The sequence below is a fragment of the Rutidosis leptorrhynchoides genome, unplaced genomic scaffold (assembly GCF_046630445.1).
Source record: "Rutidosis leptorrhynchoides isolate AG116_Rl617_1_P2 unplaced genomic scaffold, CSIRO_AGI_Rlap_v1 contig319, whole genome shotgun sequence".
NCBI lineage: Eukaryota > Viridiplantae > Streptophyta > Magnoliopsida > Asterales > Asteraceae > Rutidosis > Rutidosis leptorrhynchoides.
Genome location: NW_027266559.1, coordinates 62384 through 77667, shown reverse-complemented (window position 1 = coordinate 77667; position 15284 = coordinate 62384). Strand labels below are relative to the sequence as shown.

Below are 15284 nucleotides of genomic sequence, written 5' to 3'. Positions count from 1 at the left end.
ATTCTTCTTCTCTATCAATCTTTTTTGTTTTTACCCCATTTGATTAAAAGAATTAACCAACAAATGAAATATTTTTTTTCTTTTTTCTACATCATAGCTGCTCCTTGACACTACCATTTTCCGGCATGATAATGTTGGGAAAATCTATTTAAAAGAGATCGTCGCTAGTCCCATGAAAGCATTGCCAATTGTTTCATACACCGACTGCAGAAATTGGTTGAACTTCGCCATCCACGGAAGCAGTTCTAGTACCTCTGTATATAATGAAGCAAAAAAATCACTCTACTTCTTGGGAAGTCAATAGTCTAGTCAAACAACATAAATGCATTTTTTTTACCAAGAACAAGCCTGAGCCGCAAGTAACTCAGATCTGTCTGAAATCTGGATAAAGTAACTTCTGATCCAAAATCTGAGAGCACAACAAAAGAAAATTTGCCAATTTTAGAGATAAAAAGTGGAAATAAAAAATTATGCATGCTTGACAAATGTAATGAACGTTATAAAGGAAACAAAATTACCAGATGAAGGATTTCGCTTTGAAGAGATACCATTTAAGGCATATTTAGCATAGGCTAGCAGTCTCACCCGTTGTGAAGCGCCCAGTGTCATGGTGAGAGATCTCAATAGCCCACTAGACATAAAGAATACAAGTTTGAGAGAGAGAGAGAGAGTGGGCAAGAATAGCAGTCGATCTTAAGATAATCTTACTCTGTACGCAATATTGAGAGAAAATCAGGCGGCAGGGATTCCATAAATGATGATATCTCCTCTAGTTTTAAGGATCTCATTTCCCCCCTCAACTTTGTTCTCTCTTCGATTGACATGTCTTTTCCAAGAGCCGATTTACTGTCAAAGAGATTACAGAACAACAACATAATTATCATCTAATTATTAGTGAAGACCTTAGATGGTCCAATGTACCAACCAACTACTACTTGGCAATTCAAATGAGACAATTTGTGCATTCATTATCTTTCCGCTCCGAAAATGGAAACTAATAATATGGAGACGGCATAAACAGCAAAAAAAGTTACCTGTCAATGGTTCTTCCAGTGAAAATGATGGGAAAGTATCTTGCATACTTCCCAGCACCGAAACGTTCGCCAATCTTCTGTATTTCATCCGAGTCCTTAAAAATTAAAGCCTTCCAAAGCTGGCAATAGTCCAATCGAAATCGTTCATCCAATTGTCTATAGATTCCATGATCCAGAAGAACTGCACCATTGACCGAGATAAAGGAGAATGAAATACCATGGGATTTATACAACCTACATTTATTAGACGCGATTATTCTGCCTAATTTGTAATGACTTATCTTAAAGAGAAATTGAAGTTAACAGTCGTCCACGTACCCAAAGTAAATCCATTCTGACCCTCTGGAGATATTAATATATTACCAGGGTGTGGATCTCCATGCAAAAACCCATGAACAAATATCATTTCGGCAAACACTTCCACCAATGCCTTGGCAACCTAAGATACAAATACCAGGACTGATTATCATTGCTGATTTAAGATTAGCTGGACAAGGTCTTCGAGATTTAAAACAAACATCAGCAGACGTTAGAGAATTTCTCAGTCTCAAATAACCAATTTCACAATTCTATTTTACTTGTCCCCATCGTGCTCACACAAATAAGAAAACTGAATAGTGAAGAATTAGTTGAAAAGGAAAAACAGACGACGCGAAGAACTTTACTGAGATTAAAGCTGCAGGAAATTCAAAAGAAACACACGAACCTTTGTTGGATTTATCTTCATTTCCTTCATATATTCCACATCATTTATCTGAAATGAAAATAGCATCCCATTAGTGGTAAGCAAAAAAGCATAAGACACTGTTCCTAAGAGGGCCATGATAATTAATCATATGGCCATAGGTTTATTCAAATTTGAAAGGAAAAAAAATCAATTATTCAAATTGAAAAAGCAGCAAATTCAACATAAGAACCTAACTAAAGTACAAGATGATTTATCCTATAAACAACGGAAAGGAGGCAGTTCATTTACCTTGTGCCCCCTACAAAACTCCATCGTCAGAACCTGGCTTGTTGTCAAATCCTGAACGCATTCATGCAAAAGTCATAGCTTGGTAAACATTTCCACATTGGAAATAGATCGTCTTTCAAGTTCAGAGTGAAAAAAAAAAAAATTCCGAATACAAAAGCGATCAATCATACCCAATATATACGAGGAACCTTCAGGAAGTTGTTTGTTTTAAAGCTTTCTGATGTTCGCTCAGCATTTTTGGCCTCCTGGATAAAATCTGTGAAACAAATAGAGTAAAAAACCATTTTTGTGACTTAACATCTCACAAAGTATCAAAATCACTGAACTACAATTCATCAGGGTTTCTTAAAGCAATTTCATAAATATATGATCAGTGCGCTAAATGCATCAGGGTTCCTTAAAGAAAAGCGATGAACAAACAACCCAAACTTTCATCGGCTAATAGCTCAGTACCGGCCAGAAATACAATTGTATTTGCATTAAATACAAAAAATCACTGCAAGAAGTTCGAGTTCATTCATTATATGGCTAGAGTTTCATAGAGGCATAATTGAAGTGCTACGGAGAACAATCTTCTTCATTACGGAGTAAAGACTTCCTTAATGGCTAACATTTCAATAAAAACAATGATTCGTTGATTTCAGCTCGAAAGAGCAACCACCTGGGTTCCAAGATTTAAATTGTATTGTACAAAGGAATTATGGATTACCAAAGTTATCCTGTTACTCACCGAGTTCTAAAGATATAGCCGCTGAAAATTCTGATACCAGCCACTGAAACCTGTATTCGGGGAAAAACTGTTGGGGAGTAGAGGGAGTGAGAAGTGAAATTCTAATGGAGAAGATGACGAAAAAAAAATAGAATAACAAGAGAAGGGAAAAAGAAAATGCAATTCTTATGGTGATACTCAATATTGGCATCACCTGTACTAATCAATTGTATAGTCATAGAAAAGGATGTCTGAACTGTTGAGAAGGTGTTTGTTCACAGCATATCATTAAGTACAACAATGAACTTAAAATCTAACACGTACCCATGAGATGGAATTTGAAAGGAAAGACATAACTGCTGTGTCCACTCTCATCTTATGCTCTAGACCTGGGTATCTCACCTGAAAGAAAAGAACTTTACCACCAACCACTTGACTGCTTATGTAATATAGGCTTGATCAACAATGTAACGAACAACAAATATGACAAAAAAACACCGACTGTCAAATCTATGTTATGTGGCCATTTTCTTTACCCAGAAAAATGGACATCTTGATAAGGATATAATTTCCACCTAAATTCTCCATTTTAGGAAGAAAAAAAAAACAAATCAACTTTATAGGGGATAACTCCACCCAATCTTGTGTCAAACCCAGGGATGGTGTACATAACCCGGAGGAAAAGAAAAGGGAGAGCGATATCCTCTAATCATTACATTTTTTATTGCCATTGATATGTGCAAACAGAGCTCTCTTATTTAAGGGGATTTTTATATCTCACCTTTACTGCTACTTCTTGGTTATTCTTTAACACCGCACGGTACACCTGAGCTATGGAGGCAGCAGCTATCGGGTGTTCATCTAGGGATAAAAATCTGTAATTGGTATATAGAAGTCCCAAAGTCAGTTAGAGGTTTTCCTAACACGTATACTTTGATGACGGATAAGGAAATAAACCGCTAAGAATTATATTTTGACGTAACATGCAAAGATGCACACAAACAAATTAGACCTTTCCTTTACATATAAAAGTTATTATTTTTAGAAATTATTCATCATTAACATTTACAATCTATGAGGATACATGAAATAATAATAAAAACTCCGAAGATAGTGTTCTTAAAAGACAGTGAAATCTAGTTAGTCAGAGAGAACTTACACTTGAGATAGATCATGGCCCAAGTTGGAAACTAATACTTCTTTAATGGCTTTGAAATCACAAGGAGTTGCCTATCGTATTACACACCAGAGACCAAGCATAAGAAAAGATTAGAACATATCCTGCCAATGTGATGTTCATTACACAACCATATGGGTTCAGAAACTATTGATTAATGTAAATAATAGACCAACGAAATCAATATTCATACCTGATCATGTAAAGACGAAAGAGTCGATGAGTATTCTTTTGGAATTTGCCTCATGGCAGCAACAAACTGGCCAGCTTTCACATAAAATCCTTTGTTCGTTTCACATAATTTCCGTACTCTCTCCGCTGAGCGCAAATGTACCTAACAAAATGATATGCTAAGATAATTCATTGTAGATACCAAGTTGAGAAGACGCTAAATCATAAACATTGTGGCTCAAATATCCATAACGAATTAACGATCATAAAAACAGCTGAGCACCTGGAAAAACACGCTTTTTATTCATTTTCGCGACAATACGTAAATGTATACATGAAGAAGTCTGTCATTCATACCTCAGATAATTTTTTACGGTAGTCGTCAGATCCAGCGGAGAGTCCATACAAAGAGTATTTGTAATCAGCAGCAGTGACTGCAATCTGAATATACAAAATGTAAAACAAATTTATTTCAAATAACAATTCATTAGCTATAGCAGAAGTAGATCCAACCAAAAGAAGAGAGAAAAGAATCGGACGGTGCAGAAAGCACGAGAAGATCGAACGACGGCGTCGTAGCCGACAATGATCTTGCTATGAACACTTGAAGAATCAGCGGGAATAAGATTGTTGGCTGCTTGGTAAGTAATGGCGGATGCAGTTATCAGGTAAATCGTCGTCTTCACCTTCATTTTCTGAGTTGACTCACCAAGAAACCAAGAAGAACTAGAAGAGCACGCTTTCTCAGTGAGTCGGGTCGGGTCAAATTTAATAGTCCATCAGTTAGCCGCCGAAAAGGAAATCACGTGTTTTTCCATCAAAACTCACCGTTTTAAGATTTCTTCCATTATTTTAATTTATGTCAAAAGGGTCCCGCCATCCCCATTGTTTATCATTATACATGAGTTGATCCTTATTAGTTCTATCTCAGGGATTGATCCCAAGTTTATGAAAACTCATAGGAATTGGTCCCCAAATGATTTTAATCACAATTTGTGAGGGATAGTTTGAATCCCTCAATAAATTCCGTTGCTTTATGTTAGGAAATTAGCTTGTGAACAAGTGATTTGATTTTGAGGTAATTCAATCAATCTACTTTTTATTTTGCAATCTCTTAACAATGATGCTGTAAAATTGTCATCAAACCAAATAATGTATAATGTATATTCAATTCTATGCTGATCATATCCCACAATTTAATTCATTTGATTCAATGTTTTCCTATGCTGAATTTTGGTGGTAGGCATTTAGAAATTAGAAATATTGAAATTTTATTTTCTTTGAAGGGTTGGATGTTGGAAGAAGTAAATAATGGAAGATCAACTCTGTCATGTTTCGGCTTCTAGCATGGTATTCGCCAACAGGAGAGGACCTTGATCTTTCTTCGGAGATCGGCTCAACCCCTAATATTCTAACTTTCACAAAGCGAAGGGACATTGACTCATCAAAAGGACGAGATTTAAATATGTTAGGCTAAGGCACCTCTCATCACTAAAAGCCTAACCTGCTACAAAAGGAAGAGATTCTATAGGTAACTTCCCCTTACCCGAGAGGAAGTAACCCCTGAGCTCATCTTATGGAGAAAAATGAATCTATTTCAGCCTCTTCATGAGTGGCTAGGCCAAGTCCTACGAAAGTTACATGGATTCTCCCCTCTCATTCAACTGAGGCTAATTAGTTATAAGCTCTGAAGTTAATGGTTTTGTAGGTTTCATTACAAATTTTGTTGCCACAGGTCTGCTTCATTGAAACTTGATAATGAACTGAATGTTATTGACAATGTTTTATAATAAACTCATATCTAGAGGACTATTATGAGTATATCTTTGCACAATTTTCACTATATGGTCTTGAGTTTCTTGTATGTTTTTCTTCAAGAACGCACAATTATTTGTTTAGTGGAAGCTTATGTTCTGAAACTTTGGTTAAATATGATTGAGATTTTCTACTATCTTAGTGTGAGACTGTCATTTTGATACACTAGCTTTCAAATACTCTTTGGCATGATTGTGGGAGGTAGTAGGTCTACATGAACTTTCATGTAGACTTTTTCAGATACATGTGGGATTATATGATATATGATATCACAGTCTATTAACAAATGTAAAAAGTCATGAGTCATTCACTCTAAGATCAATAGGTAAAATTGTTTGTTACAAGATGAAAAACTTGAAAGGTTATGTTTCATGAGTCACTATGAAAAAACTTTTTTGAGCTAAATTTTAAGATATTCTCTCAAATATATCAATTTATGATCGTTGATATTCTCGACCAATCAATCTAGAGAGAGCTAGTTTGAATTGTATAATAGCTAGCTCATAGGACCAAACTATGTGTTTAGTTACAATGTTTTAACATTCATGTATGATACTTTATACTCATGAAAATATCCATTTAATAATTTTAATATGAAGTATTGAACCAAAAATATCTAGGCTTTACAATCAAATTTTCTATCTTCTCATCAAACTATTAATAAATTATTATTATGCAAAGTATATTCAATCAATCATCATAAAATGTATTATATTTCATATCATTTTATAAATAACAATCATAATGAAGTATTAACATAATAAAGATTTCATTATCGGTCATAAAACATAAAATCATCCATATCAACTAATCCAACAATTTAGATTAAACATACAAAATAAAATACATAAACAAATACACTACTAAAAAAAATATTTTACAATAAAATTTGAAACATATTTAAAAAATTTATTTACATAGTGTATACATATATTGATCATCCCATAAAGGATTATGAGTAGATATTTGCACAATTCTCAGTAGATGGTCTTCAGTTTCTTATATGTTTTTTTTTTTTTAAGTATTCTTATATGTTTTCAACTAAAAATTAATTTTTAATGTGGCCATATGTTTCAGTGCTTTGGTTAAATATGATTGGGATTTTCTAGTATCCTAGCAGGTAATTAGTGTGATCGCTCTCTCTAGTAAGATTTGCAGCTTGCTTGTTACAATAAGATGCACTTAAAAAAAAAATACCAACTTCTCTTCATTGTGAAGCAGAATTTTTTAAATATATTAGTCGATCTAGAGTCATCGACCTCTAGTCTTTTATCAAACTTAAAGAAGAGAAAGAGTGCAATTATTAGAGGTCGACCTCTAGTCTTTTGTCAAACTTAATGAAAAAGCAGAATGTAATTACTAGAGGTCGACCTTTAGTCTCTTATCAAATTTAAAGAAGAGACATAGTACAATTACTAGAGGTCGACTCCTCGGGATTGACCATTACTTGTTACGTTATTTAGCAAACACTTCACCGTATTTCACATGTCCTTGCAATTTTTCTTTTATATTTATGGACGCGGAGCAAATTATGCCTTTACAGGTACTGAGCATTAGCAGTACCAGTTTATGCTATGCTATGCTATGTGAGTCTAATATTAGCATTGGGATTTTATCTTGACCTGAACCTCAAGTCAACTCCACTTCCAAATTCACTGAATATATTGTTTGGTAAACCTATTTATGTATTTTAAAGACTATTTACTTATGTACCGGACATCGGTCGACTGAATAGTTGTTCTCAAAAACTGATTTTTTTTCTTTTTCTAATTTATAGATGAGTTCAGTCAGGAACCATTAGTCAAATCTTCCAAGGTGGCTGGAGAAGAGCCGCCTATCCAGTCGATATGTGATATTGACATAATGGCATCGACCGGATTAATGATCAGTTCGAGAATGTAGAATGAGAGGCCAACTTCTAGGCAATTAATCAACAATGGAAACTTTTTTTTCTTATTGAAATCTTTTTCATTGCTGGCTATGACATTTTGTGCTCTTAGTTATAGTGAATCGAAGGCAACGTACTCGCTACCACTTATAATAGCAAAGAAAAACATTATAGACACTTTTGACGATGATTTACCGCCTCTCGATGACCAAATTGGTAAAGGAAACAATAATGTCGAGGATTAAAGTAGAAAATTAAAGATAAAAGGACTATTTAGTCAAATTATCAAAACGTAAGGGACTCAAGGAATAATTTGACTTTTGACCATTAAAATATCGCTTCCTATTCCTATTTCCCCAATAATTTGGTCGTCTCTTTTTCATTATTCTCTTTCTTCCTCCACCCACAGTCCCCGAATAAAATCACCGTCGTACTCCGCCAATTCTAGGGTTTTGCTCTTGTCGTGGCTTCTTCCTTTACCTTAATCCTGCTTAGGTACGTATATACTTCGATCTTCTTATTCAATTGATAATTTAATTTGTCCCTTTACGTTCATCATTATCGTTAAATTAATTATTCCATTGTTGTGAAGTTGGGGGATTCAATTTTTTTTTTTTTTGGTCTCCGTATTCTCTTTTTCTTTGGTCTTTGGGTTTTGAAGGGTTTTGTTTTATGGGATCGAATCCTTGTCGTTATCTTCAGATTTCAGATCCTGGTTCTTTTGAGAGCTCACTTTTCTAGGACCATTTTTTTTTTGTCAATAATTGTTTTTGAAAGCTTAATTTTCTAATTAGTTTCCTTTTTCTTAGATTTGGGAACTATTGTTTGCTTTGAGCATTTTTATATTGTAGTGATGATGTGAATCATGTTTTGTTGCAGGAATATTTTTTGAATTCTTCAGTGAATTGAAACTGCTTACCTCTCGCGACCCAATATGGACTTATGTGGCAAGCCAATTGATTCATTGTTAGAGAAGGTCCTGTGCATGAACATTTTGTCTTCTGACTACTTCAAAGAACTTTATCGGTTAAAGACCTACCATGAAGTTATAGATGAGATTTACAATCAAGTTGACCATGTCGAGCCCTGGATGACTGGAAATTGTCGTGGCCCATCGACAGCATTTTGTCTTCTTTACAAGTTCTTCACAATGAAGCTGACGCCCAAACAAATGCATGGGCTATTAAAGCATGAAGATTCTCCTTACATCAGAGCGGTAAGTAGAGCCTAAACCTCTTCTATATTCACTTCACCCTGTTAGAAAAATGCTTGTTTAATCTTTAAGGCATGTTGTCTGTCTTTTTTGTTCTTTGGAAAATTGGTTAAGCATGGCATTATTACTGAGACTTTCAAATCTTAAGTTATATGAAAATCTCTCTGGTAAAGCTTGGAACTTTAGGCCATACACTGTTGAATGTTTAAAATTTTGAAACGTATACAATTTAAAACAGTTGTGTGCGTAAAATTTTACTTCTCTTTCCCGTTTGAAACCATGAATTCGTGGACTGTCCAGAAAGCCAAGAGCTTTTCATTATGGTGATTGGTGAGGTAATTAAGCAACTCATCTATTTCTACAAACATCGTCTTTTTTTCACTTCCTTTTTTCTACACCAAATAGTATACACATGACGTTGCCCTTGTTTTTCATAGCAGATATTCAAAGGTTGAGGTATCATTGTTTCTTTGAGTTGCTGAGACTTTCTCATCTCCACATAACTGCTCTTGCTTTGCTTAGCAGATGTCCACAGAAGCAAGGTTTGAGGTGTCCTTTGACCTAGCTGCTGAGACATACTCAGCCTTATCATTTTCTTTTTCTTTTACTCGTCTCTGTACCTGTAAAATTGCATCGGTCAGTCTGTCTATTTGACATTTTGAAGTTACTTTGCATGCTAAAAACTCTGATAGAGAATCTCATAAACGTTAATCTCCTGGCATTTTTTAAGGGGTTTTAAGAGTGGTCTGTGTCAGTTAGTTCTTTGAAACAAAGATGGGAGAATTCATATTTCTGGCATTGCGGCCTAAAATTGGGATGATTCATGTGCAGTTTTGTTCTTTATTTGGTTATATGTGCTGTGTACTTCTTTGTCATGCTTATCTAGTTGACTTCTGCTTTGCATTAGTCATGCTTTGGGATTTATTGTTTCCACTTGGTTGCAGGTTGGTTTCCTTTACTTGCGATATGCAGCAGATCCAAAGACACTCTGGGGTTGGTTTGAACCATATATTAAAGACGATGAGGTATGTATGCAAAATTGTTCTGGATGCCTTATACTTTTGAAAGCAGCAAATCCATTTATCCAAAGACACTTTGGATTTGGTTTGCTTTTATGTTTTGTTTTCTCGACCTACCTCCTTCAATGATGCTTCATTTCTGAGTGGTTTAGACTTTAGAGCATTTCTTACAATATCTTGACCAACTATCAAATTTCTTGAACATCAATAACCTTTTGTTTTTCCTTTTTCTTTCAGGAATTCTCCCCTGGGTCCAACGGGCGAATGTCCACTATGGGTGAATATGTGCGTGACTTGCTTCTTGGACAGGTCAGTTACTGTAAGTTCATCGTGTATTTTATTATCAGTAGCTTCATGTCTATCTTTAACTGGTTTTCTGGTTTTTACTGATTCTGGAAGGAACCCTAACTGACATTTCTACACTTTTCAATGCAGTACTACTTTGACACACTCTTCCCTCGCATACCTGTTCCTGTGTTGCGGCAGGTTGTTTCTCATCTTGAAAGTATGAAGCTGCCGACAAAACCGTCTGGTTCAACCGGGGACACCGATCGCCGTGGTTCTGATGACACTGCCCGTCGCCCACCTTCCGTGAAAGCTGCCCTTTCTGTCTCTTTCGGTCAGCGTGCTCCTCATCGAGCATCAACCAGGGACTCATCACCCGTTCGTCGCAACCTACCACCACCACCTCCCTCTCACGAAAGGTCGAGTAGTGACGATTTACGAAGATCTCCTAGCAATAGGGATTATTCCAGCCGCGATCGGGATCGTGGTAGGGAAAGAGATAGGAGATATGAATATGGTCGGGATAAGGACAGAGGTAGGGACAGGGATAGGTATAGGGATAGGGAAAGGGAAAGAGATAGGAGCTATGAATACGATCGGAGATCGAGGTATTCCGACAGGGAGAAGAGGAGAGATCGGAGCAGGAGTAGGAGCAGGAGCAGAAGTCGGAGCTTGCAAGCTGGTGGTACAAGCTATGATCGTCATTCGAGTCCGTCAAAGAATGAGAAGATTACGGAAAAGCCATCAGCTGCTGCATCGAGCAACCTTGCGAAGCTCAAGGATCTTTATGGTGATTTAAGTAATCAGAAAGATGCTGGCCCGGATAGGATTCTTCAGAGAGAAAACGGAGAAGAGGTGATTAAGCTTGGCAGTTCCAGATGGAAATAGCTAAAGGGAAGAGTTCCTCTCCGATCATAAAATCTAGTTTAGAACCCCTTTCTCATGGATGTTTTACATCCAAAACAGTCTGATTTGCCGTTATATTGATAAAAGGGATTCTACGTGTAAACTCTAGAAGAAACCATTTTCGTCAATTGTAGCAACTGTGTCTCGTATGTTGTCTTGGTTGACTCTGATTATAACAGATTTTATCAAACAATTTCAAGATTCGAAGCTATTTTCGATCGTGGTTGCTTACTTATTGGCATTATATTTTACACGTACTACGTATAAATAATAAAGAGCAGAATGTAGGGACTATATACCCTTAAAATGAAATATTAGGGACCAAATAATAAGTTAGCAGCGAAAAATTCTTTCTAGAGTCAACTGGATTCTTCTTTTTCCACTTACTGTATTATTAAATATAATTTCCGAACTTTCTCTCCTGATAATCGACTAAAAAGAAACATGTTCGGCGTCGTCTTTCCTAATCGGAGCTTTCCGATGGACATCTCCACCTTCTCGCAAATCGACACTACGCATTGGATTCTCGACATGAACACTTTTGTAGGTACAAAACGTTTTTCCTTTCTTCTCTTATCCTACACCCCGCCGGACGGTGTATTTTAGCTGTCTATCTTCTACCTTCTGCAGGTGAGGCGTACGATCAAATCCGAGAAGTTTGCATTTTCCTTCTTAACAACTTCACTCTTCCAGCAGACAAAGCCCTCGCCGTCTACATCCAATCCCCGGGATCTCAATTCGTGTTCGTCGGCGCCGTCACTGTCGCTCGGCCATCAGCTGTGTTGTCTCTGCCTTGGCCGGAACCTGGGCCTGTTGGTGGAGGTCCGATGCAGCTGACGGCGCCGGATTCCGCCACTTTGTCGGCGAAAATCGGGGTGTCTGTTGAGGATTTGGCTTCCCTACCGTCGCTGGACGTGGTGGCGGAGAAGAAGATTGAAAGGCTAGCGATGAGAGTTGGGGAGAATTTGTTCAATTTCATGCAATCGTTTTGTGGGGTTGATGGGAGCAGATTGGTTGTTCCTATGGATATATTGGATCGTTGGTTTAAAAAGTTTCAAGAGAAAGCTAAAAGAGATCCTGAATTCTTGAAGAGCTTTTCATTGTGATCAACTGGTTGTCAGCTGAAGCTTAGTACTTTATCTGAGGTACTTAACTTAGTTACTTATCAAAGTCTGGATTGTTTGTAGTTACATGTGAATTTTGTGTTTTGTTGTTTGAGAACAGAATGGAAGTAGGAATTATGTCTGTGTTTTCCTTCACGTTTTTTCTCAATAATACTGGAAAAGCTAATTTATTTACACTCGGCTGCGCATTATTTGGTAAATTGAAGCCGAAATAACGAGTTTGTTTTTCATTGGGTCACAAGGACATGAAAATGCCTAATGATTTCTGGTCTTTAGGGTAAATGAGCAGTGGAAGCATGTTAAAAATCTGGACTTTAGCATTTTGTTAAACTTGGGGACATGTATGAGCGGTAAGAAATGAAACCTTGTCAATTGAAAACATTTTTATGGATGTGCTAGTTTCATTAATCAGTGCAAGATGATTTGAGGATTACTGGTAGAATTTTCCCTCTTGTGGTTTGGTAGAAAAGTTTTTCAGTTTCCTTCTTAAATCAGTTTTTAAGTAGGCATGTGCACTAGACCAACCCTTTCTCCAAACCATCGGCGCCGGAATAACTAAGTTGGACCACTTGCAGTTCAAGAATTGAGCGTTTCAGAATAGACCTTGGCTCTCTTAGGAGTCAAACTCTGTTAGGAATCAAGACGCTCAAAATGGAAAAAATTTAAATTCATCTCTCAGTTTTTTGGTTGGTGCGTGCACTAGATCAACGCTTTCTCCTAACACTCGGAAATAAAGTCCCACTATCTTCATGGATTGTGAGCGCCAACGGAGGAATATTGGCTCTGTTAGGTATCAAGAAGAGCAAAATGGACAGTATTCAAAATTTGTCTCCTAAATTAGATAAGAATATTTACGAATAAAAGAATATTTACGAATCCTCTTCAAGATACCCTATAAGGCTATTCTATACCACTCTTCATCCACCATAAAGTTTAGTTAGCCATAGGGTGAGGTCCTTGGTCATCAGCTGGTAATTGGAAGTTGCCGTGAATTTGCTCGATATGGTCTTTCATGCATTTTGATTTTTGAAAATTTAATGGATGGAATATGATATTTCAAGAAATCCATGCATGATGTAGGTCCAGCTTGTTATTCCCTCTGTTTCTTTAAGATTAGTATATAAAAAATGGATTTTTTTTTCTTTCCATTCTTGATTGATTGAGATTTTGAGCGACTCTGCATAGCTTGGCTGGAGTACTCATTGGATGAATTCCAATTTAGATATATATATATATATATATTTTTGAATGATCGAGACGAGACAAAGAGTCCAAGAGTTGTTTCTTGAAGTTAAGTTTGATAAATTCTTTTGTATGTTGGAATTTTCAAAAGCATATATATTGGCAAAATTAACTTGCTATGTTATTCTTGCACCGAGAATATATACACAGTCCAACTCCAACTCTTTTCATGAAGTTCGAATTACCATCTTGAAAAGGCAAAGGACAGCTCTGGTTTTTCTGATAATATAAGGACTAAAATAGTAAACCAAATCGGTCCGGCGGTTTTGTATGATTTGGTTTAGTTAGTGAGGCTTAAAAATGTTTTGTAAATGTAAATCGTTTTAAAATTGAACCCAAACAATGGTTAAAATTTAACCTTAAACTGAATCAAACACAGAAATTACTGTACTGTTAAAGCGATTCATTCAATTACCGATTCACAGTTTAGGTCTACTCTAAACTCGAGCAGAGACCGGCCTGATTTAGTTCAGTATAATTAATTACCCATCTGATTCAGTGAAATTCGAATAGACTAGAACATCTCTATACTTTGGGAAGGAGAACACGTCACGTCGGTGTGTCACTTTTTACACCCTTTTTTTTACTACTCGAACTTAAAAAGTAAATATGTAATATATATCCCGAAAATAATATTTTCGAGACTATTAATTGTAATTAATTAAAAAAATGTATTTTTGAAATTGAAATTTTTAAGTTAATTAATTCAGTGTGCACACACAATACATTATGAGAATAATATTTTCGAAAATAATATTTTTGAATTTTATTTAAATATGACTAATCGTATAATTAAGTTAATTGTCTTAAAAATTTTAATTCCAAAAAAGTATATCCATTTATTTTTATCGAAATATCTTTATTTCATGTTTTAGGGATGGGGCGTATTTTTATAATTTACTCTACGTCACGTCCGTTTCGAACTCGGCAGGTGCCATAAACGTAATATTCGTTCGTTACTCTACTACTCATATTAATTTTGTTATTAGAACTTTCGCGACGACAGCCTCAGATTCCTATTCCTATATATATAAAAACACACTACTCGAAGAAGAAAAACGCACAGACTCTGCAAATTCCACTTGTATTTTCTCTCTTAAAAGTTAAAATCCCTATTTTTACAGGTCTAGTCTCTATCCTTGGCTGGAATTGAGCAAAGAGCTATCATTCATCAGGTTTTTTTCCCCATTTTTTTGTTTAATTATTATTGGCTGTGAACTTCTGAAAAGTTTTTGTTTTGATGGAATTGGCCTAAGAAAGTTTGAAGCTTTTGTGTGTAGATTACATGCATCTGAGCGTATGGACAGGGGAATTGTGTGTTTTCGTATTATCTGATCTTTTAACTTTAGAATAGTTACATGGAATTTTTTGTAGCGTTTAGTACCATAGTGTATGGAATTATTGGCAGGTTTGACCTTATGTTTTTCAATTACTTGCAGGAATAAGCCAAATCGGTTTATTCCTTTGTTGCAAGTCTTTGTTATGGAGGATTTTAGGGGTTAAGCTGAATTTGATTTGGTAGATTGGAAGAATTGTAGTAGAAGTCATCTTGCTTACTCCCTGCTTTCAGTTTGTTGTATGAACACAACGATATTATGTTCGGGAACCTCTTATTATCAAATCATCTTTTTATGGGTTTTGTAGTTTTCATCACCTTTAGATTACTATATTTATTATTGTATGTTTGTTATTGGTTTGCTGCTGCTGGTTGGTAACATTATCATT

General features: G+C 35.9%; 3 protein-coding genes across 4 annotated transcripts; 2 read left to right on the top strand and 1 right to left on the bottom strand.

Annotated features, from left to right (window-relative positions):
- Window positions 1-144: 144 nt before the first annotated feature.
- Window positions 145-4759, bottom strand: LOC139882862 (uncharacterized). The gene is made up of 16 exons (XM_071867117.1): window positions 4607-4759; window positions 4425-4508; window positions 4090-4230; window positions 3879-3949; window positions 3501-3594; window positions 3044-3121; window positions 2741-2807; window positions 2181-2266; window positions 2011-2061; window positions 1741-1788; window positions 1353-1473; window positions 1035-1215; window positions 709-846; window positions 519-631; window positions 338-409; window positions 145-254 (listed from the first exon to the last, which is right to left on the bottom strand). Exons 1-16 carry the CDS (start codon window positions 4757-4759, stop codon window positions 145-147), a joined length of 1608 nt encoding a protein of 535 aa, XP_071723218.1.
- Window positions 4760-8704: 3945 nt separating this feature from the next.
- LOC139882866 (pre-mRNA splicing factor SR-like 1) lies at window positions 8705-11175 on the top strand. 2 transcript variants are annotated; one of them, XM_071867120.1, is made up of 4 exons: window positions 8705-8986; window positions 9928-10008; window positions 10240-10311; window positions 10438-11175. In XM_071867120.1, the coding sequence occupies exons 1-4, from the start codon at window positions 8705-8707 to the stop codon at window positions 11173-11175; spliced, it is 1173 nt and encodes a 390-aa protein (XP_071723221.1). The 2 variants fall into 2 exon arrangements, with proteins under 2 accessions (XP_071723221.1, XP_071723222.1); XM_071867121.1 differs by having other exon boundaries at window positions 8735-8986; window positions 10240-10287.
- A 462-nt stretch (window positions 11176-11637) lies between these two features.
- Window positions 11638-12299, top strand: LOC139882856 (uncharacterized). Its single transcript, XM_071867114.1, has 2 exons — window positions 11638-11740; window positions 11824-12299. The coding sequence occupies exons 1-2, from the start codon at window positions 11638-11640 to the stop codon at window positions 12297-12299; spliced, it is 579 nt and encodes a 192-aa protein (XP_071723215.1).
- Window positions 12300-15284: the final 2985 nt, after the last annotated feature.

Bases quoted from the DNA above. Each gene is read 5' to 3' on its own strand.
- LOC139882866 (XM_071867120.1), top strand. From the start codon at position 8,705: ATGGACTTATGTGGCAAGCCAATTGATTCATTGTTAGAGAAGGTCCTG. The intron at 10,009-10,239 runs GTATGTATGCAA...TTTTTCTTTCAG, and splicing joins CATATATTAAAGACGATGAG to GAATTCTCCCCTGGGTCCAA. The intron at 10,312-10,437 runs GTCAGTTACTGT...TTTTCAATGCAG, and splicing joins GTGACTTGCTTCTTGGACAG to TACTACTTTGACACACTCTT.
- LOC139882862 (XM_071867117.1), bottom strand. From the start codon at position 4,759: ATGAAGGTGAAGACGACGATTTACCTGATAACTGCATCCGCCATTACT. The intron at 2,808-3,043 runs GTACGTGTTAGA...ACTCCCCAACAG, and splicing joins TTTCAAATTCCATCTCATGG to TTTTTCCCCGAATACAGGTT. The intron at 1,474-1,740 runs GTTCGTGTGTTT...TTTGTATCTTAG, and splicing joins TGAAGATAAATCCAACAAAG to GTTGCCAAGGCATTGGTGGA.
- LOC139882856 (XM_071867114.1), top strand. From the start codon at position 11,638: ATGTTCGGCGTCGTCTTTCCTAATCGGAGCTTTCCGATGGACATCTCC. The intron at 11,741-11,823 runs GTACAAAACGTT...TACCTTCTGCAG, and splicing joins CGACATGAACACTTTTGTAG to GTGAGGCGTACGATCAAATC.